The sequence below is a fragment of the Colletotrichum destructivum genome, chromosome 10, assembly GCF_034447905.1.
Source record: "Colletotrichum destructivum chromosome 10, complete sequence".
In the NCBI taxonomy this organism is placed as follows: Eukaryota; Fungi; Ascomycota; class Sordariomycetes; order Glomerellales; family Glomerellaceae; genus Colletotrichum; species Colletotrichum destructivum.
Window position 1 is genome coordinate 1,116,933 of NC_085905.1, and position 23,951 is coordinate 1,140,883.

The 23,951-nt window shown below is 54.2% G+C and overlaps 8 protein-coding genes across 8 annotated transcripts; 4 read left to right on the forward strand and 4 right to left on the reverse strand.

Moving 5' to 3' along the window:
- The first annotated feature begins 1,093 nt into the window (after positions 1-1,093).
- On the forward strand, positions 1,094-5,749 carry CDEST_14628 (Putative zn(2)Cys(6) fungal-type DNA-binding domain-containing protein). The gene is made up of 4 exons (XM_062930784.1): positions 1,094-1,991; positions 2,501-3,509; positions 3,947-4,060; positions 4,127-5,749. The coding sequence occupies exons 2-4, from the start codon at positions 3,395-3,397 to the stop codon at positions 5,521-5,523; spliced, it is 1,626 nt and encodes a 541-aa protein (XP_062786835.1). The 5' UTR covers positions 1,094-1,991; positions 2,501-3,394; the 3' UTR covers positions 5,524-5,749.
- Positions 5,750-5,947: 198 nt separating this feature from the next.
- CDEST_14629 (Putative mitochondrial carrier protein) lies at positions 5,948-8,132 on the forward strand. The gene is made up of 3 exons (XM_062930785.1): positions 5,948-6,376; positions 6,451-7,201; positions 7,260-8,132. Exons 1-3 carry the CDS (start codon positions 6,180-6,182, stop codon positions 7,488-7,490), a joined length of 1,179 nt encoding a protein of 392 aa, XP_062786836.1. The 5' UTR covers positions 5,948-6,179; the 3' UTR covers positions 7,491-8,132.
- Positions 8,133-8,784: 652 nt separating this feature from the next.
- CDEST_14630 (Putative PX domain superfamily protein) lies at positions 8,785-10,409 on the reverse strand (the record flags this gene model as incomplete). The annotated part of the gene is made up of 4 exons (XM_062930786.1): positions 8,785-9,268; positions 9,329-9,650; positions 9,811-10,332; positions 10,392-10,409. 4 exons carry the CDS (start codon positions 10,407-10,409, stop codon positions 9,240-9,242), a joined length of 891 nt encoding a protein of 296 aa, XP_062786837.1. The 3' UTR covers positions 8,785-9,239.
- A 25-nt stretch (positions 10,410-10,434) lies between these two features.
- On the reverse strand, positions 10,435-11,008 carry CDEST_14631 (uncharacterized protein; the record flags this gene model as incomplete). The annotated part of the gene is made up of 3 exons (XM_062930787.1): positions 10,435-10,515; positions 10,568-10,924; positions 10,986-11,008. The coding sequence occupies 2 exons, from the start codon at positions 11,006-11,008 to the stop codon at positions 10,678-10,680; spliced, it is 270 nt and encodes an 89-aa protein (XP_062786838.1). The 3' UTR covers positions 10,435-10,515; positions 10,568-10,677.
- On the reverse strand, positions 10,966-12,938 carry CDEST_14632 (Putative splicing factor 3A subunit 1 domain, SWAP/Surp superfamily). The gene is made up of 2 exons (XM_062930788.1): positions 11,562-12,938; positions 10,966-11,502 (listed from the first exon to the last, which is right to left on the reverse strand). Exons 1-2 carry the CDS (start codon positions 12,847-12,849, stop codon positions 11,192-11,194), a joined length of 1,599 nt encoding a protein of 532 aa, XP_062786839.1. The 5' UTR covers positions 12,850-12,938; the 3' UTR covers positions 10,966-11,191.
- A 730-nt stretch (positions 12,939-13,668) lies between these two features.
- On the forward strand, positions 13,669-14,113 carry CDEST_14633 (uncharacterized protein; the record flags this gene model as incomplete). Its single annotated transcript, XM_062930789.1, has 2 exons — positions 13,669-13,677; positions 13,775-14,113. The coding sequence occupies 2 exons, from the start codon at positions 13,669-13,671 to the stop codon at positions 14,111-14,113; spliced, it is 348 nt and encodes a 115-aa protein (XP_062786840.1).
- Positions 14,114-14,616: 503 nt separating this feature from the next.
- On the forward strand, positions 14,617-18,732 carry CDEST_14634 (Putative glycosyl transferase family 39/83, glycosyltransferase 39, Mir domain superfamily). The gene is made up of 4 exons (XM_062930790.1): positions 14,617-15,316; positions 15,379-15,668; positions 15,726-17,479; positions 17,686-18,732. The coding sequence occupies exons 1-4, from the start codon at positions 15,075-15,077 to the stop codon at positions 18,232-18,234; spliced, it is 2,835 nt and encodes a 944-aa protein (XP_062786841.1). The 5' UTR covers positions 14,617-15,074; the 3' UTR covers positions 18,235-18,732.
- Positions 18,733-18,783: 51 nt separating this feature from the next.
- CDEST_14635 (Putative GDP/GTP exchange factor Sec2, guanine nucleotide exchange factor RAB3IL/RAB3IP/Sec2) lies at positions 18,784-22,029 on the reverse strand. Its single transcript, XM_062930791.1, has 2 exons — positions 21,440-22,029; positions 18,784-21,285 (listed from the first exon to the last, which is right to left on the reverse strand). Exons 1-2 carry the CDS (start codon positions 21,445-21,447, stop codon positions 19,248-19,250), a joined length of 2,046 nt encoding a protein of 681 aa, XP_062786842.1. The 5' UTR covers positions 21,448-22,029; the 3' UTR covers positions 18,784-19,247.
- Between the last annotated feature and the right edge of the window lie 1,922 nt (positions 22,030-23,951).

A 23,951-nucleotide genomic window follows, 5' to 3' on the forward strand; every position in this document is an offset into this window, starting at 1 on the left:
TGACATGCCATGCGGAAGCTTCATCACGAACAGGCGAGAGGGCCTGCTCCGTCCATAGGGGACCCATAGGCGGCTTCAGGGCTGTTCTGCGCAGCACTACATAAAGGTACCTAGGTGGGGTGAAGTAAGTGTACTTTCCTGGAGAGAAAAGTCATGTCCATTTCCTGCTGAGACGCTGCCTGAGTCGGGTAGTCTCGGCGGAGGGCAATGCTGTGTGCTTAGGAGGTCGGTAGTGACGATCAACAACAGTAGGAGGGCGTAGGTTTGGGAGTGCGTTCCTCGCGTTCCGCCCCGTCCGAAAGAGACAAAGCTTCCTCAATGTCGGGTCTCTGTGTGTCCACACAACCCCGTTGCGCCATCTCCTTTCCAGAATGGTTCTATTCCGCGCGAGACGAGCGGGCGCACGGGTTCCCTCCTCGAGGTAGTGCCCTAGCCTGTTATATCTTACTAAGTAACATTAGGGGATGGATGGACGGATGGTGTAGTCAGTCTCTTTGCTCCGCCCCTCTGTCCTCGGCCCGCTGGCGAGTCAACCGTGAGGGTGCAGTGTAAGTGCAAGCAGGGTAAGGTGGCATTCAGTGGTCGGGGTGCCAATTCAAGAGCCAAGACGGTATGTACCCCTTCAGGCGGGTAGCGAGGTGTCAGGATGCAATGCCCGAGAAGGAGAGAGGGGCTGGACCTCTCTCGGTGACCCAGGTTGGTAGGTGAGCAGGTGAGGATCATCGCTGGCTTTCCCACCCGCCAACTTTCCCCTTGTCAAGGTTGTTTGTTAGTGACGGTTTCTCCCTCGAGTCCCTTCCCTCCCCTCCCCTCCCCTCCCCTCCCCTCTTGAGCAAGTGAGAGGGAGGAGTGGGCGGGATGAGACTCTCCTCTCAAAACACTCAATGCCGACTGGCTGGCTGGCTGGATGCCTCTGTTACCCCAGTATTCGGGCTGTGCATGCATGGTGTTGGAGTCGGGTCTCTTCCTGGATCCCCTTTCAGGGAAAACTAGGTGGCTCCCTGTTCTCCGCTTGTAATACAATATGTTACTGCTGGCTTGTTCCGACCTCCAGTTTTCTACATTTCCCGGCGCCTCCTACTTGCGAGAGGGGTTTGTTTCGTCCGCGGCCCGGTGAAGTGCATCGACCGGTTGCCTCACGATCAAAAACCCGCAAGCGAAAGTCACCCCTTCTTGTTCGAAGAGGCTGTCGATTCGCCGCCCACTTGTCGCATTCCCCCCCCCGTCGAGTCAACCCCCCTTCTTGGCTCGCAGCCAGCCTTTCAGCTTCCAAGCCTTCATAGGGCTGCCGCCGCCGATTTCACTGTCTTACATAAGGAGTCCAACAACATACGGATACGGCATCTACTCATCTTACCTGATATTAGTCGCTCAATCTGCTTCTTTTTCAAACCGATTCTTCGTTGCGCCGGATGCCCGCGCCACCCCCGGACATACTACCTCGAAACTTGTGGATGGAATGAATTACTACCAAGATTATTGTTGCCCATGATCCCTTTGCTACTGCCGATTTCACCTCCTCATCTAGGACAAGCTACTGCGACATTTCCATCGTTGGAGTCAGCCGAAGCAAGAAGAATCAGCTCGAGAAAAGGACTCGGTGAGGAGGGAAAACCGCGCAACGTCAACGGCCAGGGTCTCCTTACCTCCCCAAGGCCCAAGCAAAGTCCACACCATCGTCAATGAAAAGCAGGCTTCTCGGACAACCAAGGACGGGAAATGGAAAAGAGAAAAGGGAAAGCAAGGGAAAAGGAAGAGAGGGGGAGAGGGAGGCGGGAGGAGAGATAACCTTGGGCACGCAGCCCCGAGCCCAGTCCAATCCAAACCAGCCCAGTATGAGATGTAGCTCCCTACACCACCGCCTGGACCTGGCCTTGATTTTTATTCTTTCGAGTCCTTCTGGCGGTGTCTTGATGGTATCGTTGGTGTACTATCTACTGAACAAACAAGTCCCACCCAACTGGGCTGCAATTCGGAGGGTGCCCGTCCCGGTTCGTACGCGCATCATCACCACATTCCGCCGCGTTGCCTCGCATCTCACTTTCACCTTCACCTTTGACTATTCCGTCCCACACCACCTTGCCTCGCATCTCCTTACCGCGATTGAATTGGTAGTTGTTGCAGTCTCCCGTCAAATATCATCGCTTCACACACTTCCCATCCGCCTCATTCATCTTATGGTAGGTAGCCAACGTCATCTCACTCCCATCGACCATTAAACGCCTCTTTGAATTGGTCTCAAATGTCCTCGGGTTCCGTCCGTCCAAGCTTTTTAGACTCCTCCCTCCCCCGACGAAGGAAAAGAAGCACGCCGGGTCCCCTCCCACCCCCGGCTCCATCTGTTTAGTGGAACTCCCTCCGCCCTTGCTGCACCATGAGCTGCACCTGCGGCTTGTGAGGTGCCACTCGCTCCACTCGACTCCTCTGCACTGCATTTCCCAGCGTCCACACACTCTCTTTACCTCACTTTCACCGTCCCGATCTCACTCACTCATGCTAGTTCTTCCTTCCCTCGTCCCCTGCTTTCTCACTCGGACGATGCTCACGACACACAGAAAACTTCGGCAGCGCTTAACCTGAAGCTTTGATAGCGGGATCACGGCACTGGCCCACTCCTTCTCATTGGACAATTCATCGTTAACCCGCCTGTCTCCTCCAGCTGCGCCCCCGCCGCCCGCCCGCTCTTTCTCTCTGGGACGGAGTCCTCTCTGCTTCCTCCTCCTTCCCGAGTTCCCCCATCCTATCCCGTCTGCTTCACTCTTATTGTTCCCTCCATCTCTCGGCGCTACTATTCCGTTTATCCCTCCCCCCTTCAGTGAGGTGCCAGCCGGTAAGTTGTGTTTACCTCTAGGTACCTTGCCCACCTTACCTTAGTCTCCCGACTCCCGTGTCCCGCCCCATTCCTGCCAGTCCCGTCCTGTGTAGCCGCGCCCCGTTTAGTCCACCGTCACCCGTACAAATCCCAAAACAAACCCCGATTCCAACCCTTCTCAACCTCGTCTCCCCCCCCCCGTCATTCTTGGCTTTGCCGCCTTGTTCGTCCCCCTCTCGATCAATAATTCTCTCGCACATCTTTCCGTCGAAGCTTGCTCTATTCAAGCTCCAGCTCCTGCCCGTTACTGCTACCTGAGGCATTCCTTGCTGGGCCCTTACCAGTCGCCACCACCACCATCTCATAAGGTGCTGCTTCGCCATGAACTAACCAACTCTCAAATTCCAGAATCCCCCTTGTTACACTCCGAGGCTCTTCAGCCTTCACGTCTCACACACGCTCCGGTGACCAACTACTTCACGTTATCATCTTTCTTGACGGGGGAGAAAGGGGGCCGCAACCAGAAAGAATCCAGCTCGCTCTCGTGGGATCATCCATCTTGGCCCCGGTGACATTCTCGCCATGGCGCATGCCCAGGATTCCCAAGAGCCCCATAAACGGAAACGGGACGCAGACGACAGCGGCGCGCAGCCTGCTCATTCTGATCGCATTCCCCAGCCTCCTCCGCCTCAGTCAGGTATGTGCGGTGCGCCAGTGTGTGTGTGAACCAAGGCCGAAACCTTTCAACAAAACCAAAAAGAAAGAACAAGAGCAAAACCATGCGCGGAAAAACATGAGCCGTCGATCTCGTCCATCAACTGCATCTTGTCGTCGTCGTCGTCGTCGTCGTCGTCGCGCCCGGAGGCAATCGAGGTTAGACTCGCCATTGATCCCTCGCCCCGGCCTGCCAGCCAGCGCCGCCCGCACTTTGTTTTCTATCCTACCCCCCTCCAACTCCGTCCTTCAGTCGTCTTTATCCGTCTGCATCGCAGCTCGTTATTGCGGCTCTGTTCAAGCCCCTTGGCAACGCTTAAACCGTCTTGCCATGGAATAATATCCCCACCGGTCTCACCTGCTCGCACTGCGTCTCGTCTCGGCTGTCCGTTAAACGATTGCTAATTATTAACTCGAAAGGCAATGCATCCATCATCAACTACCTCTCCAAAGCCAGCGCTTGCAGGCTCAAGCTGATACAAGGAGAACCTGAAACATTCTCTGACGTGCTTGGCCTTTTGAATCAATATGAAGGTATGGTTTCCCTTTATTTGACCCGTGCGAACGGAACGGAACGTCAGGCTCAATCATCGACGACAGGAGTTCTCAACAGACACGAGAGTCTCGCAGCCAACTTGGGCGCCAAGCTGACGGGTCCTCGTCTGCTAAAGGCGATGGAAGGAGCCTTTGAGGGCCCAATCATCACCAACCCACCGCCTGCCTATGGCACAGCGCCTGTGGGCTGGCTGGACATAGTCACATTCGCCAAGACGAACCCCGACAAGTTTGTCCTGACGACGGGCCATGACGGTGAACGCACCTGCCAGTTCTACCTCAATGGGTTGCAAGTCCAGATTCTGGAAGATGACTGGCGCCTAATCATGAACGGCGCGTTGGACAGGTTTTCCAGCGTGTCGACGGCCCCTTTGGAAGAAGACGAGACGGCAGAAGTGGCGACGCTCGAGATCGTGGAGCAGCGACTGCAGGTTCTCATCAAGAAGGCCGATGAAATTGCCAAGAGGGCGCGTCAGCTGAACTATCACTTGAGCGGCCGGAGGGCCGGCATCAACTCACGCCATGGCGGCCAGCAGGGGAGCAGCTCCGCATTTCAGTCTGTCAACCATGCCAGAGGGCATCTTCCTCACGGCTCTGGCTATGACCTACACGCCGACCTGCTTCAGCAGTTTCTGTCGTCTTCCCAGGCTTACCCTCCTCGAGTTCCGTCCAGCGCTGGGCTCGAGACAGCACACTCGACTGGCCAACACACGCCACCTGCAACAAATCCTCATCCGCACTCACTTCCCTTGCAAGGCCGCCCAGCTGTTATGCATACCCCTGTTGTGCCGCAGCGAGACTTGTCATATGACCCGTCATCGGCGCACAGAGGTATCATCACGGCAAGAATAGAAAAACTGAACAAGGGCGACCAAATCTGGCCACCATGCGACCGCTGTCGCAGACTCAAGTCTCCATGCATCAAACATCTCACGGCCTGTCAGGGCTGCACCAAGAAACATGCAAAGTGTGGATGGAAAACCATTACCGAGGAAGAAATTGCCTGGCTCAATCGCGAGGCGAGTAGCAGTGCCGACGAAGCACACGCCGAACAGAGCCCGGTGCACCAAGCACAGGTGAGGTTGCTGCGATATGACCCAACACAAGACGACGGTCGGTCCAATGAGGCGCCGCCGGCCTCTAAGAATCTTATGCCAGGAGGAGATGCATCTCGGCCAGCCAGTAGAGGGCAGCAAGACCACCACCAACGATCGCCTTTAGACCAGGGGTCTCGCAGCAGAACAAGCAGCTTCATGGACGTGGAGCATGAGCCTCCGCCCCCGAACCAGAAGGCATGGATGCTAGAGCCGCAGCGTGGAGAACAGCTCCCCAGTATCAAGAGAGACTTGTTGCTCAGTCACATGGCGTCAGCGGCAACAGCTGCTGCTGATGCCCGCGATGCCAACTCAACGACATCTGCGAGCAGCATGGCTGGACGATAGCCAAACATGAATTGGGTGGAGGACGAATGTGGTAAATTACAGTTTGGACCGCCTTATCAACACATAGTCTCAGAAGCGAGGGACCAACGGAAAGGCTTCGAGAGAGCGTATCGAGTGCGTATGTGATGTATATAGTGTGCGTATGTGCGAAATAATGTGTGTGTGTGCGCGTTGCGAGGTGGGACTGAGCCAAATAAGAAAAATCGCATAATGATGGTTACGCAACAAGCCTGTTGTACTATGTATGTTTTGTAGGTGATCTCATGTGCGGTTGCTTGATATGCTGCTGCTACACCACCTTGGTGGGTACTTGACAGGTCAGAGTGGGTCGAGCACGGTCCAGTCTGACTACCTGAGAGGCCGTAGCGCCGGCCGCCTGGCGCGTTCTCTTATCGAAGCAAGGAGGAAAAAAAAAGTTGCCCACGTCTCTCCTATCATCATCCATGACGAGTTGCTCTCTCACCTCCCACGACATGATCTTAACCTAGCAGTCCTCGTTCTATAGACACCGACATCTGTCGCAAACCGCCATTCTCTTAGCATTCTCAGTCGATGTTGCTTGAGAGCCCGGTTCCTTTCTTCATCCCTTCGCATCCGCGCTTCGCCTTTCCCTCTGATTCAGCTGGTTCCCTTTCTCTGTCGCCACTCTTCGCCTGATGGCTCACTCTCCCATCCACACCGAGTTCATGTCTGCAACGGGCGATAGGCCGGCCACACGCCGGGCGCCGGATACCACTTCATATCCCGTTTCCCGCGAGAACGGCGACATCATGCCCGACACAAAACAGAACCCCACTGTGAGCGAAAAGGAGTCGCCCTTTGCCAAGTCATGGGTGCACTTTGTCGCCGGAGGGTATGTTCTGAACCTTTCCCTCCCTCCGTGTCTCTCTTCCGAAACTGACATCTCTTTTCTTCTCCTCTCTCTAGTGTCGGAGGCATGACAGCAGCGACCCTTACAGCACCCCTCGACGTCCTCAAGACCCGTCTACAGTCCGATTTTTACCAAGCCCAGCTCCGGGCCTCCCATCAGGCCCGCGCCCAGGCCGTCGGCACCATGAGTCCCTTTAGGGCAGCCATCTTTCACCTCCGGGAAACGTTTCAAATTCTCGGCTCCGTCTACAAGATTGAAGGGCCCCGCGCGCTTTTCAAGGGCCTCGGCCCAAACCTCGTCGGCGTCATCCCTGCTAGGAGCATCAATTTCTACACCTACGGCAATGGCAAGCGTTTGATCGCTGAGTATGGGAACGAGGGGAATGAGTCGGCCTGGGTCCACTTGTCAGCCGGCGTACTAGCGGGCATCACAACGAGTACGGTGACGAATCCCATCTGGCTCGTCAAAACGCGGCTGCAGCTTGACAAGAACGTCGCGCAACAGAAGGGCGGCTTGCACAGGCGACAGTATCGCAACAGTATGGACTGTATCAGGCAGGTTCTGCGCACGGAAGGATTCACCGGCCTGTACAAGGGCATGAGTGCGAGTTACTTGGGTGTGGCCGAGAGCACTTTGCAATGGGTACTTTATGAGCAGATCAAGAACCGACTGGCGGCAAGGGAGGAGCGCATTGTCGCGAGCGGAAGGGAAAAGACGTTTTGGGACCAAGCAGTGGACTGGATGGGGAATGCCGGCGCTGCTGGCGGTGCTAAGCTGGTCGCGGCCATCTTGGCTTATCCTCACGAGGTATGGAGTCATATTCAATGATTTTTCAAGAGACAAGCAGCTAACACTACTGGCCTAGGTTGCACGGACAAGATTACGACAGGCACCCTTAGCCAACGGACAACTCAAGTACACTGGCCTCTGGCAGTGCTTCCGCGTTGTATGGATTGAAGAGGGCTTCATGGGACTCTACGGTGGTCTCACCCCTCACCTAATGCGCACCGTCCCCAGCGCCGCCATCATGTTCGGTATGTACGAGGGCATGCTGCGCATCTTTGGCGCCCCTAATAAAGCCGCCGCGAGCTTGTAATCTCGTTGCAGGGGAGAGGTCCTGCAGGCTCGGACAATGGACGGCGACAATCAGCCATTCATCGTTTTAACGATGGTCTGGCTCAACAGCACTCCTCGACTACCCCCGGCGCGTCGCTCAGACCCACCAACTGCGACGATCCGGAACATTTTGGATGTAAAAACACAACCTTCTGTACTATATGAATCACAAACCGCCAACTATCGATGATAATCGCAACTCTGAGACGGACGAACCGACAGACGAAGGGACTCAGCAAAAGCTTGGCGTAACAACAAACATCCTCCTCACGTTGCAGACAACTTGGCACTCAAAAGAAGCTCCCCAGGGGGGAACCACTCCTACATGTACGATACGGAACAAGAGCGACTTTAGACTTTGATTTTGATGGGAAACAGGTCCCATGGTTGGGATGGCTAACCCGCCGAGGAAAAGCGGTTTTCTACCGAGTCTCGTAGGCATCTGGGCGGGAGCATCAGGTGGCGTTTCATGGGAAGGTCAAAAGCACATATGTTTCCAAGAATGAAATACTGCACCTGGCCATAGCTTCCCAACAGGCCAGAGACATCCTCTGACGGAGGATGCATTCTCTGTACAATAATGTATTTACAAAAACCCAAATCAGAGGCATCACCTACCTACCTACCTACCTACCTACTACGACATGGAAACTAAACATCAAAGGAGCAAGTCGTTCCTCCCATCGCTCGTTTCCGGGCGCTACAGTAATGTTCTAGGTTTCAAGAGCGAGGTTCAACGTTCCATTGGAAAGAGAAATTCCAATGTCTTTGTGTCAAGAGTGAGGTTGGCTGAGCATCGTTCACAGCCGCTCTCGGGAGATGAGGGATCCTCTAGTCGTCTCCGAGTACCTAGTCGCCGGCCCTTACTAGGTATGGTTCAACGGTGGTATGCGACCTCCACTTAGAAAAGCGTCTTTTACAACGCACCTGGTCGAAGTACAAACTGACGCCAGGGGCATGCATCTCTGTGCGTCATAATACCAGCCCTCTCAAGCTGCCTCATACCCTCGTGCGGTGTACAGGATGGGAGGCAAGTATTCTTAGTAGTAGTCCTCCCGATGACTTAAAGCTTCCTGGCGAGACGACATGGCAAGGAAAGATGACCTGCACTGCCGACAGTGCAACGGTGCTGCTGCATAGCTGTGCTTTCAACCAACACATGCCTTGCACAGGATACAGAGAGGGAGAAGCTCGTACGCCCGCTACAACGCAACACGAACCTCAAACTACAATAAATGTAACCCTCGTACAGTATGACTCGCTACTCGGATAGCATAGGCAAATTATCCAGTGGTCATGATTCTCAATTTTGTAACGCCAATTTCTTCGGTTCCCTCTCCGGAGGAGAAAAGCAACGCTGATGCTGCCTGGCTCGGCGGGTTTCGTGCTCGGCGTAAGGGAAGGATATAAGAAAGTAAAACATGAACCAGGGAAAAGACTATGGGAAAGGGATAGACATTGACATAGCCCACAAAGTCCACACCAGAGAAAATGGGAGAAAGATAGACATCCTAGGCCACCAGTCCACCCACGCCACGAATGAAACCACCTCTCGGTTCAATTTTGACCTTGTCCCTCCTCCCAACACAGATGATCATTCATAGGAAAGTGAGCTCTTCATTGTCAGTCCTTCTAGCTGAGTATCGATGCGATGATGCTTGGGCTGTCGTTTGCGCAGTTTATTCGGCGATCGCAAAGCTGACGAGGAGAAGCTGAGCCGGAGCTTCAGTCACCACGCGTTACGGTCCCAGTTGGGATCTTGTTTTCGTGTGTCAGTCAATCATGGACTTTCTCATCGGGAAGAAGTACGAAACCCACCTTGCACAAACGCGGCCAAGACCTTACTGCCTGTCTGGAGCAGAGGGTGGCCGACGACGATGCGCAGGAACTTTTCGAGGCCGGCGCGGCGACCCTCAATGACATCGTCGCTGAAGCGGTTCGTGAAGACCTTGCCGGGCAGAGGCGGGATAGTGACCCGGGCGCTCTCGCGCTCGAGGATGTCGCGGAAGTACTCAAAGTCGGAGTAGCGGCGGCGCACGCTCGAGGCGCGGAGCTTGAAGGCGGGGATGTTGGTGCGGCAGACGATCTCGTAGTCGGTGTACATGCTGCGGCCCATGCCGTGTGTTCGGGGGTTGCGGACCTGTGACCGGGGAGTGTCAGGAAGGACTTACGGGCGATCGGGGGATGCGGGATAGAGCGGCTGGGTAAACGGAGCGAGGGAGACAACTGGATGGTCCCAAAAGGGGAGGGCTCCTGCTACTGTTGGTGCTGGCTGTTGCGAGCCATATCGGGCTTCTCACCTCGATCTCGAGAAAGTTCTCGGGCGGGCCGTAGATCTCGTCGAATGACTGCTGTCGGTTGTCCGGCATTGCCTGCATGATGGGCCGATGGAAGCGCGGCGAGGCCTGGCTTCCCGTCTGTGAACCGGTCGGGGATGTGGGAGAGGTAGGCTCAGCGCTGGTCGCGCGAGCGGCGTTCTGGCTTCTGGAATCCGTTTTGGCGGCTTCCCAACGGAGAGTGATTCGGTCGTCGAGGTGCCTGTTCCCAAGGAGGGTTGTCGACGCAGGAGACGGTGTGTTGATGGGTCGAAGTGACTGACGTTCTTGTCGATTTGGATGTGGGTGAACCGGTCCTCGTCTTCCTGGTTCGCGATGCGTGACTGAAACACTATGTGGACTGCTGCGATCTGGAAATTGTGGTGGTGATGTCGTAGTCGAAGTTAAGTTGCTTTGGCGAAAAGTCGAGGTGGGAAAGTAAGGTGGGGGAAAGGTGCGAATGTGGCCGATTACGACAGAAAGACAAGGACGCACAGCGTTGTTTAGCTGGGATTTGCGGGGGAGCAATCACCAGTGACCAGCCCAGGCTCGGCCGCAGCCGCAACGAGGGCCGATTCAGCCATTTCAAGGCAGGAGGCTGAGCCGATGTACCAACGTCTGGGAGGTGGGGACGCCCTTCGGAACTGGAGCGGGAGCGGTGCCCGATTGAGCAGGTGGGGGGGCGACTACCTACAAAGCTGTTTGAACTGACGTTTTCCCTGCGATCGACTATGGGACTTACACATAGTCAACACATACAGATTGTAAAATCACAACCAAAAGGGCCCAATGGAGACGGATTGCGTTTAGATTTCTCGGGTAGTGCTACATGTATGCTAGTTAGCCCACTTCTCAAACTCTGAGGCTGTCTGTACATTGCAGATTGTCCTCCACCGACCGATCTTGATCCATTCCCGCTGCCTTTACGACTCGCATACGCCTGCATACAAATACAATAATCGCAACATGCAATCTGATGCCCACTCTAAAGGACCAAGCTTGCATCTCCTGGGTGGTGGCCATCCGTGATTCTGGACAACCACCTCCCGTCGCATCGCACCGATTACGGCGATTGTGTATTTGGACTGAAGGAGGAATTCTGGTGCGTTAAATAAGCCCTCTGAATGCAAGCAAACAACCACTAAACGCCAAATTCTCACCTCCAGGCCGAGCCTCTATGCATGTTTACATAAGTGTCTGCTGCCGTGGGCCGTTGAGGTAGGGTAGCCCCTTCGTGGCCATATGTATTCAGACAAGCCACGGAGGATTTGATAACCAGGTCCGAGCTGCGTGTGACATCGAACGGTGGTGATCGACTGGTTGATTGTGTTCCATGTTTACGACATGGTCGTTATGCCGTATCAGCCTACTTCTTGTCGGCAAACCTCTGGTGAATAGCACGGATTTGCTCCTCGACGTTCAGATTGTGAAGGTGGCTAATGTGCGCTTGGCTCTTCCCTTCTGGATTGCCGTCAAAGCTGTGGATCGCGGCCTTCTTTCGGCGGGAAGCTTCTTCTTCAGATATAGGATGACCGGTAACGCCATCAAACACGTCGCTTCGCTGGCTTGCCAGGCGCTTCAAGTTGTTCGCAACGTCTGCCGTGGACAGATTGGTCGTGGCGTATCTTGCTTCCGCCTTTGCTTTCTGGTCCTTCCATTGAGGGTCCAGAAGTTCGACTGCGACAGTTGTCAGCACCATTGCAGGGCTGTTTGTAGATGTACAGGGTGTAACTTACTTCTCATGTGATCTTGAAGCTCATCCATGGGGATTTGCTGCTTGCAATTCGGGCATAGCGCCATCTGGACACTCTGCTTGTTGGCCGCACGCTGTAGTGCTCTTGGCACGTAGTTCTCCTTAATCTTCATCGGAGCAGAACCTCCACGTGCCTCAGCCCGCGCTTGTTGCTCCCGATTGCGCGCTTCCGTTCTTTCTTGGATCCTTCGCTCTTCTTCCTCTTCTTCTGCTGAACGCTGTGAGGGCCCGTTCTGGTATGACTGGTGTCCTGCCGGAGCTTGTGCCTGGTACGGCTGCTGGGGCGCATACCCCGTATGCACTGGCAGAGTTTGGGAGTGGGAGGTGTGCGGGTAAGCGTTGTAGTTCGCATCTTCGTCAGTCGGCATAGCCTCTTCGATGCGGAGGTTGGTTATCGAAGCTTTGTTTCTTTCTTCCAGTGACGCGTATTGCAACTCTGAGAGGTTCGTTGGGGGCGGAAGGTTCGCATGCTCGTCTGCATCGGTAAAAACGATTGTCTCGACAACCACAAAGTCGTTCCAGTCGATCCGTGCAAATTCGAGCTTCTTCTTCTCGTCCTCCTCCTCCTTCTTCTGCTTCTCGATTTCCTGGAATTTCGAGTATTCAGCGCGTTGCTTCGCGCGACTCAGGACGTGGTATTTGTCATCGATGTTCTGTTGAAGATGAGCAATGCGCTCTTGCTCCAACTTCCCCCCTTCACCACCCAGTCCACTGGCCCTCAATAATGCCGTGTATTGATCTACCTGGTGCTGGAAAAAGTTGTGGAATGTGTGATTGGGGATGAGGAACTGAAACTGGGGGTTGCCGGCCTCGCGCTGGGCCAGTTGGGTCATAAACTGACGGCCGTTTTTGGCGACAAATAGAGCAGTCAGGCGGATGACCTCGAGGTCCTTTTGATTGATTCGGGGCATACGAGCGGAGAATTGAAAGTCGGGAGGCTTGGGCGGGCCCTTGGGCTTCTCTTCGGCAGGGGCCGTGGCTTCGTTTGCGCGGCCCGCAGCGATAGCAGTACCACGACCGGCTTTGATCTCATCTAGTCGCCATTGATAGAATGCATGGTATGCATCGGTGTTGTTAAGGAAGCTGAATTTGGGGTTGGAACGCTCCTTCTCGCGAATCCTGTCCTCAAAAACTAGGCCGTTTCGCGCAACGTAGCCCGCAGTCTTCTCAAGAACGTTCCGGATTTCACGGGGGGGGAGGACAACTCCGGCGGGAGGCTTGAGTTCGTCTAGCACGGCGGTGGCATCGCCGTTGGTTGTGGTTGAGGCCATGTTGGGTGGGAAGCGCGCGCGCTTGGGTTGATGTCGTCAGGATGCGGCGCGTGGAGCTCTTGATAGAAGTCAGACAAGAAAGACAAAGCTCTCAGGCCTTTCTCATTCACTTTTTCGGAGACACCAGGACGATCTGAAGCGGACCTCCAGATTGGTTAGCTCAGTCCTTAGTCAGCAGAGCAGTGCTTTGATAACACGGCGCACAGTCCAGGTCAAGTACCAACAAACACAACACGGAAGACGGGTCTGAACTTTTCCGAACAGCCTAAAGTTTTCATCGCTACTGTCGATAGGACAAGCATGCCTTAGTATTTATCCACCCCGTAAGAGCACGAACGGCTGGCATGATCAGAGGGCGAAGAAAAGAAGATGCCAGGCAAGAGCTGCAGTTGTCATCGGCTCATTTGTCTTGGTTGAGAGCCAAGCAGGCTTTATGACTAGTCGAAGTCGGCTTGCTGCAACACGGAACGGGAAGCAAGGGAGTAGGCCAGGCGGATGATGACAGGCATGAGATGAGGGAATGAAGGGAGGTCGTTGCGGGCTTTGGAGTCTGATTCCAACTTGCCCTGCATAGCTTGCAGGGCAAGGTGGCTTCAGTGAAAATACCTATAGGCTACTTACTTGCCTATCGATAGCAACGCCTGTGATGCATGAGGAAACAGGAGTTTTTCTCTTCTATTCCTTGGGAGGAAAACCCGCCGGTCTGGGGTAAGGTTCCTACGTCGATAGTAGAGTTGCCGATTGACTGCCTTACAGGCATGCCGTCTCTTTTTCAGCCGCATTAAATCGGTGCACTGGCCACAGGCACATCAGGAGTGGATGACATGCGTAGGGGAACTGGACTTTTTATTTTTGTCTTGACCTTGCAGAGACCAGACGCAAGAGAACAATAGAAGCCACAGCATGTCTCCCGCCATGCATCTAGGCGTTAAAAAAGCACAGACGGCTGGCTTGCGCTAAGATAAGCTGTAGCTCATCAGCCCAGAACTTTCTTATCAGTACCAAGCTTGGTCTTGTTGAACAGGACACCTTTGGCCTTCGCAGAGCTATTCCCATCTCCCATCCACAAGGGACCGAAGCACAATGCTTTCTCATGCCGGCGCCGGCGGACTACCTATGGGCAGGCTGCACATGTAAAGTAGACATGTGCAATGCGGTAGGTGATACCACAGCCCCACACGCTGTCAACCGCGCGGGGCGTGGCCTAATATACGGATACGTACGCGTCCCTGGATTCGCACTTCACAGATTGGGGCCTGACTGACTGGCTAGACGGATTCGGACAGTGTGGCAGGCCAGACTAACTCTACAAAGTCGTGAACAATGGATATAATACATACGGTTCGTAGCAAGTGAACTGCATCCGTAGACTGATTCGTTCTACTTATTCCCTGGGCTACGAAGCGCGTCCATTCGCTCATTAATACTTAAGCCAAGGCGGACTCTTGTAACGTCACACGATACAAGATTTTTGGAGAAGCGCGGTGCCATGGATGCTTCCGAGCTCATAGCCATCCTGTGAACCAACTTCACAGCTGTTACCTTGAATCTGTCTCAACCACGGGGAGCGGGGGTTACGGAAGTCGTAGGCAGGAAGGGGGGTGTGGATGGGCTCAAGGGGGGTATGGATGGGGCATGGAAGATGTGGGAGGGATCTCCCAGGCCGGGCCCTAGCTTTAACCAATTGATGGCTGTCAAACCACATGGGATGAGGCCACTTAAGCTACAACTCTGACCCTGACCCCCTTATCCTCCCTTCCAGCCTGGCCTTCCCCCAGCTGTCATCAGCTTCCGCGGTCAAACTATCCGTCACCAGCCTGACTTCTATTTTCCCCATCCCCCCTGGTCTCTTCTTCCTTCCCAACTTCTAGCAAAAAAGAAATCCTCATATTTTCTGTGTTTCCCTTCCTCCTTCTACCGACACCTTTGGGGCCATTCATCAAGGTCGCCGCCCCATCATTCTCCTTCGCCTCATGCCGACTTTTTAATGCTCGTCTTCGCTTCTCGACTTTCGTTGATCTCCTGTTCCACCCTTCTGCAAACCGATCTACCTAGGTACGGGCGAAAACCGCTGCCCTGTTTGATCTAGGCGCCGACCACTCCGCTCGCTGTTCTTGTCCGACGTAGCTGTGAGCAAAGCAGCTGTCGCCGCCTTTGACACTGAGGGGACGACCTCCCTGCCACAACGTCCCGACGCCCACGACTCAATCGATACCGCGTCTACGATGGCCGCCACCAAAGCCGTTCGCTCCCAGAGCCCCAAGCTTGAGAAGCCTGCCAATGGCGTCAATGGCAAGGCCCCCGTCAAGCTCGAGTCGAGCTACAAATCCGACGGTGTGGAGGACAACGATATTTTTCTCCTGCCCGTCTCCGACTATCAGATCATGCTGGGCTTAACCTTTCTCGCCGCCATTGTTCGCCTTTTCCGCATCTATCAACCCACCAGCGTCGTCTTTGACGAAGTTCAGTAAGAACACTCATACTCGCGCTATCACGTTGCGCGCCATCTCTAACATTGTCTTCTCCTAGTTTCGGTGGCTTCGCTTCGAAATACATCAAGGGGAAATTCTTCATGGATGTTCACCCGCCCTTGGCCAAGATGCTGATTGCGCTGACCGGTTGGCTGGCTGGGTTTAACGGCGACTTCGACTTCAAGGAGATTGGCAAGGACTACCTCGAGCCCGGTGTCCCTTACGTTGCTATGCGCATGTTCCCTGCTGTCTGTGGCATCCTCTTGGCCCCTCTCATGTTCCTCACTCTGAAGGCCACTGGATGTCGCACCACAACAGCTCTGATGGGCTCCGGTCTGATCATTTTCGGTACAAAGACCCTGTCACTCTCCCTTCTTGGAAGTAATTTGCTAACACTTTACTCAGAGAACGGTCTCCTTACTCAGGCCCGTCTTATTCTCCTCGACTCCCCGCTCATGGTTGCGACCGCCTTCACTGCTCTCTCCTTTCAATCCTTCACCAACCAGCACGAGCAAGGCCCCGAGAAGGCCTTCCAGCTTAGCTGGTGGTTCTGGTTGCTGATGACCGGTCTGGGCCTAGGAACAACGGTCAGCATCAAGTGGGTTGGTTTGTTTACCATCGCCTGGGTCGGAAGCTTGACCCTCATTCAACTCTGGGTTCTCCTCGGAGACACCAGGAATGTCACTCCGCGCGTTTGGGCCAAGCACTTTATGGCTCGTGCCTTTGCCCTGGTCATCATTCCGCTGGGCTTCTACATGGCCATGTTCGCCATCCACTTCCTCTGCCTGGTCAACCCGGGTGACGGTGACGGCTTCATGAGTTCCGAGTTTCAGTCCACACTCAATTCTAAAGGCATGCAGGATGTCGCAGCCGACGTCGCCTTTGGCAGCCGTGTCAGCATCAGACATGTCAACACTCAGGGAGGCTACCTGCACTCCCACCCGCTCATGTATCCCACCGGTAGCAAGCAGCAGCAAATCACCCTTTACCCCCACAAGGACGAGAACAATCTCTGGCTTCTCGAGAATCAGACACAGCCCCTCGGAATCAACGGCGAACAGATCAACGGAACCCAGGCCTGGAATAACCTCCCTGAGCCCGTCTTCATCAAGGACGGCGATGTCGTTCGCCTGTACCACATGCCCACCTTCCGCCGTCTGCACTCTCATGACGTCCGCCCCCCTGTAACGGAGGCTGACTGGCAAAACGAGGTTTCCGCTTACGGTTACGAGGGCTTCGAGGGTGACGCCAACGATCTCTTCAAAATTGAGATCGTCAAGAAGAAGTCGCTCAGCTCTGTTTCCAAGGAACGCCTTCGCACCATTGAGACCAAATTCAGACTGGTTCACATCATGACTGGCTGCGTTCTTTTCTCTCACAAGGTCAAGCTCCCCGAGTGGGCTTCCGAGCAACAGGAGGTCACTTGCGCTAGAGGAGGCACGCTCCCTAACAGTCTGTGGTATGTCGAGTACAACGAGCACCCCCAGTTGACTGGCGACAACGTTGAGAAGGTGAACTACCGTAATCCGGGCTTCTTCGGCAAATTTTGGGAGCTTCAGAAGGTCATGTGGAAGACCAATGCCGGTTTGGTCGAATCCCACGCCTGGGACTCTCGTCCCAGCGCGTGGCCGATTCTCAAGCGTGGTATCAACTTCTGGGGCAGGGATAATCGTCAGATCTATCTGCTGGGCAACCCCATCGTGTGGTGGAGCTCTACCCTCGCCGTCGTTGTCTATGTTCTCTTCAAGGGCATTGCGACCCTTCGCTGGCAACGCAACTGCAATGACTACTCCAACACCATCTTCAAGCGGTTTGACTACGAGATAGGCACTGCCGTGCTAGGCTGGGCCTTCCACTACTTCCCCTTCTACCTGATGGACCGTCAGCTCTTCCTCCATCACTACTTCCCGGCTCTTTACTTCGCTGTCATGGCATTCTGCTCGACCTTTGACTTTGCGACTGCTCGAATCTCGCTTGGTGGCATCCGCAACAACCCCATTGTCAACCGCGTCAGCGCTGTCGCCTTTTTGGTTCTCACAGCTGTCGTTTTCGTTCTGTTCTCTCCCCTGGCCTACGGCAACCCTTGGACTAAGGCTGAGTGCAACCGTGTCAAGGTCCTCAGCTCGTGGGATTTCGACTGCAACACCTTCCATGATAACGTAAGTGACATCACTGCTTTTGTCCCGGGTAGAGGTATGCCGGAAAGAGGACTTTGAAGGCTTGTAAGAGGCGATTCGTTAGGGTCGGGCCATATTCATTATGAACAGGATCTATAGCCAAATGAGACGTGGTGTGTTCGGAAAACCACCGTTTGGGATATGTGGAGGTACTGGACTGGCGCTGACTTGGTTTTCTGGCATCACAGTACTCTCAGTATACGCCACTGCTCACCCACAAATCCTCTATCTCTGGTGCCACCCCAACACCCGCAAAGTCCGAGGCTCCCGCCGCCCCTATCGGTGGACAAGCGGGTCAGATTCCCATCGGTGATGCCTTGAACGAGCAGCTGAAAGAGGCCGCCATCTCCGGTGTCCCGATTCAGAACGTGCTCTCCCGTGAGGAGAAGGTCGAGTACCGGGACCAGGACGGTAACCTCCTCGACGAAGAGCAGGTCAAGGCATTGGAGGGCAAGGTCGAATTCAAGACAAAATATGAGACGCGGACACGCGTCGTCGACGCCAGTGGAAACGAAGTACAGATGCCCGAGGGCGGTTGGCCGCAAGAGCAAGGCGGCAACGTTGCCCCGCCTCATCCTGATGTTCAGGGAGTGGATCCTGAGACGAAGGCCAAGGCCGAAGACTCATCCGTTCCCAAGGTCGCCGAGAGCGTCCAGGGTCAAAAGGAGGCCGAACAGAAGAAGGCTAAGCCTGCAAGCGATGGCGGCAAGGAGGCTACTGCTCAGGAAGAGCTTTAAGGCTGAGGTTGGGAGGATCTTTTGAATTGTGATGGTATAGCTGAAGTCATGTGCTCCTGAGGGGGGTTGATGTCCAGTGTCTGCATCTCTTCTCTCCCTTTTACTCTCTCTCTGACCTAAAACCACTCATTGTATACCGAGCACGGCTGTGAGGGAAAAGAGCTGTGCATGTGCCAAGTTTCCCAACAAAATACCCTTGGCTGATGTAGCAAAGTAAGGTGGGATTGAGATGGCGACGGTTGGGTCATGGACCCAGAAATTTCAGTTGTTTCATTTGTAAAGTCAAGAAAGGGATGTCCTGCGTGTCTGTCCAACCTTGCGAAATCCGAATGAAAACTCCAAGAACTTGGTGCATTTATGGTTCACAGGGCAGAGGGGTTTGTTACTAGGCATACGTTGTTGTCTCTTGGCAATAGTAGTCTACTGGTGAAAGAGAAGATGCGATGAACAGGAGAATCCCCTTCATGTCTGTCCATATCAGTATCAAGCAAACACATCTCAAGTCTTTAGTGTACCAGCATAACTCCTTGTGAGGGACCATAATGCTGCAATACATCATGATCATTAACATTAATACCAGACGGTAATGATCTAGTGCCTTTCTCTCGTCATTCCCATTCCATGTTTGTCTAGCAAAGGGGGCCTGGTGTGGACCACCTACTTGCTCCTTTGATAGCAACCGTCAAAAAGGTATATTGCAGTTGACACAGTTTTTGTTCTCCAAAACGCCGTTGCCAGTTCCCAAGACAAAAAGAACGTGATATCTGCCTTGGCCCATCCTAGACGTCACTTTCTGTGATTTACAGCCCGCCTTACTCCCTCCCTTTTACCATCATTAGTAGCCCCAGCATTCGCGCTTCTGTGGCAGTTCAATATAATTAATACAGTATTGAAAATTAGTTGGGTATGTTGTGTGACGAAGATGGACTTTGAGGTATTTAGTGTGATAAGTTGAGTCCACTCGAGTACGTAAACACGCTCTGCTCCATTGAAACCTGCCATTTTGCCATGCTTCATTCGGAGGTGTGGACCATAGGCTGCTGTTTCTGCGTAATGGGGATGTTGATAGAGAGATGTCTGTCTCTCTCCATTGCTGTAATGTCATCATTCCCAGGTGACAAAGATTGTATCGAGTTTCGATGACTGGGGCAAGGTGTTTCTGGCCGAGCCGGCGAGGCCACCGGGTCTAGCGGAATCACGGTCTCCTCTGAAGGGGTGGCAAAGGGAGTGGCGTCGTCGCCGGAGCTTTCTACTGCCGTCGCGGCTGTCTTTGGTGCAGCATCCACAGAGGCACTCTCTTGGCTGATTCTTGGGCTCTTATCCGAGGAAGTGACAGGATGGCCAGCTGGGATAACACCGCCGCCTATGCGAGACCAAAACATTCGCTCGCGCAGGCGAACACTCTCCTCCCAAGCTGCCTTCTCCGCGTCCTCATCATCCGCTCGCCAATGACCGTCTTTCAGTATGCGTAGAAAATTGAGGAAGTCGCAAGTAGACCTCACACGGCCTAAGCAATACTTGCAAAGGGGATACCGTTGTGCTGTGTCGGACTCGCTCGTTCGGAAGCGGTAAGTTCGCAGGTGCTCCTCGTCTTTGCGGGTATCACCACACAAAGAGCAAGAGTAAAATTGTGGCTTGACAAGTGATGCAAACGGCGCATTGATAGGAATTGGCTCGACTACAATCGAGCCGTCACTCATAGCATTCAAAACGCTGCGACGCGCAAGCCAAGAAAGACCCGGGGCAATGTCTAGTCGGAGCGTCGGTTCGACATCCTCGGCCAAGACACGTTTAAAAAACTTTGTTTCTTTGAGAGCCGGTGGGGGCGGCCCCAAATTGGATGAAGCTGCGCTTGAGACGGAGGCCGGGGTGTTGGGTGTCTGTGGCGACGATGTTGCAGGGGTTCCGGTGGTAGACAGAGAAGCAGTTGAGGCGTTGGAGGGATGGGCGCTCGAAGTGCTACCCCCCATACCAAGGCCGAGTCCGTTAAGCCCATTGAACGAGCCGGACGAAACACGGCTTCCCGCGCGATTCCGAGACAAACGTGTGAGGTTGACAAAATCCTCATATGCACCCAAGTCGGTTCTGAGAACTGGCTGGATGAGATGTGTCAAGCTCGTAGGATAAGTCGGCGTAGTCGGGTCCGCAGGAGGCGAGGCGACAAACCCCTCCGGGCCCTCGTCGTCTTTAATATCTAGTTTGCTGAAGCCGGGCGAGGAGGGAGCAGTTCCGGTCATAGTATCTTCTTTACCAGCGGTCATTTGCTCCATGACGTGTTTGAGATCAGCAAGTTGCTGTTGCTGCGAGGTCAGCAAGGCCTCCATATCGCCCAGCTGAGACCTGAGGTGATCGTTTTTCTTCTGAAGGGCTTCCTGCTCCAGTCGCGCCTCTTCCTTGGCAGAAATGACCATGTTGTTGGCCTCTTCAAACAAGGCCGTGGTCAGGTTCTCCAGTTCTTGTTCGATTCTTTTCTTCTCCTTCTCGGCGTCCTCCCGTAGCTTCTTCTCTTGCGTAACACGGAGCATAATTGTCTTCTTCTCATCTTCTGCGGTCTTCCGACGAATCCAAATGTCGCCAGCAAGCATTTCCCGTTGAGATTCGGTTTGCTCCTCCAAGTGCTTTATCTTTTCGCGTGCTCTTTCCAACTCCTGCCTCGTAGCAGAGAGTGTGTCATCAAGAGTCGTCTGATGATTGATAGCGTTGATTAACTTGGCGCTCAAAGTGGCAACTTCGTCGTTTAAATCGGGGTGATGGACAGTATCGGCTTCGCTTGCAGGGCTCATAGCTCGGCTGCGCGGATCTGGCAAGGTGCTGAGTTCGCCGTCATCGTCTGGAGATGATATTGTCGTAGGCCGCAGCGCCGGTGAAGACGCAACAGAAGAAGACAGAATGGACATATCAGCAACGGACGGTGCTCTACTCGCAGTTCTCGTAGCCCTCGGGCTGGGGGACGGTGATCGGGCCATGGTGGAGAGGGATCTGAAGTGGCCAAAAGGTCTCCCGCCGGGTTGAGGGCTGGTGTGTTGTGCCCAGCCAGCGACGGCGATGAAACTATGCCAGACGAGATTAGTAAGTGCCATCTGTTAGAAGAATGAGCAGAGAGTATTGCACAACGGCAAGGCAGATCAAGAGATTGTTAAGCCGAGCAGGCAAAGACGAGAGAAAGAAGATGGAGCGTCATGAGTTTGTTGGACGAGAGACATACGAATCCATTTCTCGTGAAGCTTTCAGGCCGCTGACGACCAAAGACAGTAGCTGCCAAATTTGGAGCTGGATGGGTAGTTTGAATTTGTCGGGTGGTGAGACAGTACTTTGGCAATCAGGGCCGCAGCGCCTGCTGAGGAATCCAAGCGAGCAAGCGTGATGTGATGTACGGCGGCAGCAGCTTGGAAGGGTTGGACAGGAGGAATGCGGGACAGCAATTATCAATTGATTGCTGGCAGCAATCAAACTTAGGACGTCAAATGAGAAAGGCCGGGACGGATCGTTGAGCTTCTAGATGTCACTCAACGTCATGGCGATGCTGTCGAGGTCGAGATGCGGATTCCCTTCCAGTAGCGGGTGGATAATGATTCGTGATCGTGTGTCCGAGACTAGACGGTTGTCAAGAGGATTCGTGATAGCGAGAGGTAGATAACCAGCCGAGCTGGGTTGACAGAGGGGTGTGTTTGTCAAGGCAGGAAGAGGGGAGGAGGAGAGAGAGGAGAGAATGCGACGGATGGAAGCCGAGCAGCGGAGCACCCAAGGCTTTGAGTCTTTTCCAATCGTGGCAGGCGCTGAACGGGCAAGCAGATGGAGGCACGCAGGCGCAGGTGCATAGCGCGCGCGCGAGAGGGAGAGAAGGAGAGCGAGACCGCTTGGGAGGCGGAGGCGGCAAAGCGAGAAAAAGGACCAGCCAGAGAATAGGATGGGCAGCAAAAGACTGGGGACCAGAATTGGCCATGACCAGTGACAGGGACCAGGACTGGACCAGGCCGGATGGCATGGGTGGTATTGGACGGTTCGAGCGTGACAGGGACCAGATGTCGAACTTGCAGTACCTTAGGTCCAGCTGCGAGTGTGAGTATCTTTCACCCACACTGACTAGCAGTGATAGGAGACAGGAGACCGGAGGTGGGCGCTGGTTGGCAGCTGGTTTGGGGAGAACGAAAGGACAAAAGGACAAGGGGTGGGAACGTGGGAGGAGGACATGGGTCCGGTTCATGGCGAGAAGTGCAGGCAGGGGTAGGGGCAGTGCAACCGCCTGGACACTTGGATATTGGAACTGGAACGCGCCTAAAAGGCTGCTCCCCGACGACGATGGTGATGATGATGATGTTAGGTCTCCGAGTGCCTGCCCGCTCCGACGACCTAAAAGCCACTCTGCCACTTCCCGTCTACCACGGGACTATCCCGGGCATCGCGGTGGTCGCCAGCAAGCCATTCACTTGGATGGAGGACCCCAGCCATCGAAGTACCTACCTGTAAGCTGCCCCCAACTTGGGTAGGTGGCTACCAACTTCACCTAATTCTAGCTACCCACATAGCATAAAGTTACGTGCATCATGAACAAGTTGTGCACGAGCATGCAGTGGGTGAGGTAGATCATCGGCAGTATGGCCTGGTGGCAGGTGAACAAAATGCCAGTATTCGTACACACGTAGTCGGCAAACCTGCCAACGTTCTGAGCTGGAGTATGACAACGTGACGATCACGTCCCGTCAGTCGGTGCTGTCGGTGCTGTCGGTATGATCGGGAAGCACCTACCTAGTCATACCAGCGAACACTGACGTTGTGGGTCCTCCTTTGCGTCCGGGCAGGGCCACCTGCCAAGTGGGTAACCAAGGCTGCTAAGATGACGACCACAACTCATGATTCGCATTCGCCCCCTTTGCCTGCCGTCGCAGCCACAACAACGCGGTAGAACACATTTCGCACGCACTGATCACCGACGATGAAGGTTGGGATTTCATATGCTCATAGTTAGGTTTGCAAACGCGATTTAACCTCCTTGGTCATTACCCAAATAGTTGAGACCGACGAGGGATTTCGAATAAGTTAACGACGACAGGACGAAAACGTCTGAAGGTTTTGACTCGCAATTATCTGTATCCAGCTATCCCACTTCCTCCAAAACGTGACTGGCTTCCTTCGTCCTAATTCCACCTCGCATAATTGACAGTTTATGTATGTATCCGTCCGTACGGTTTGGGGGGAAATGGGGTCTTAGACCCTGCCTATCGTGCTCATGTGCTCGCATCCCCTGTCCCCTCCGTCTCCCTGCAGGTTTCTGGCGCCTTCCCAGTCACCCTGCCCTCCACCTCTGCAGCGATCATGGTAGCAGAAGGAAAGACTAAACCGGGCAGGTGTCTCCAAGTGGTCATAGTTATGAACGGCCCACCGTTTGTGCATGCATGGGTTTCGTTGTACAGAGTAGGTAGTTTGTGTCACTCGCTGACCTTACCTCCAGCCTGCCTACAGAGTACGCATCCAAACTTCCCCTGCCGCTCCGAATCCTCGCTTCGTTGCTTCGGTACGCCGCACTAGGCACAGCCCGTTCAAACGGGACCCCGAACTTCTATTGACGCGCACGCCTCTGGAACACACGGGTATCCATCCCTCTTACTGTACGCCCCTGTTCAATCACCCATTTACGCTGATTTGTTGCTTAGATATTGTCAACCCCACTGCCGGCTCTTCTACTCCATCCTCATTCTCTCTCCAATTTGCCTCCGTAT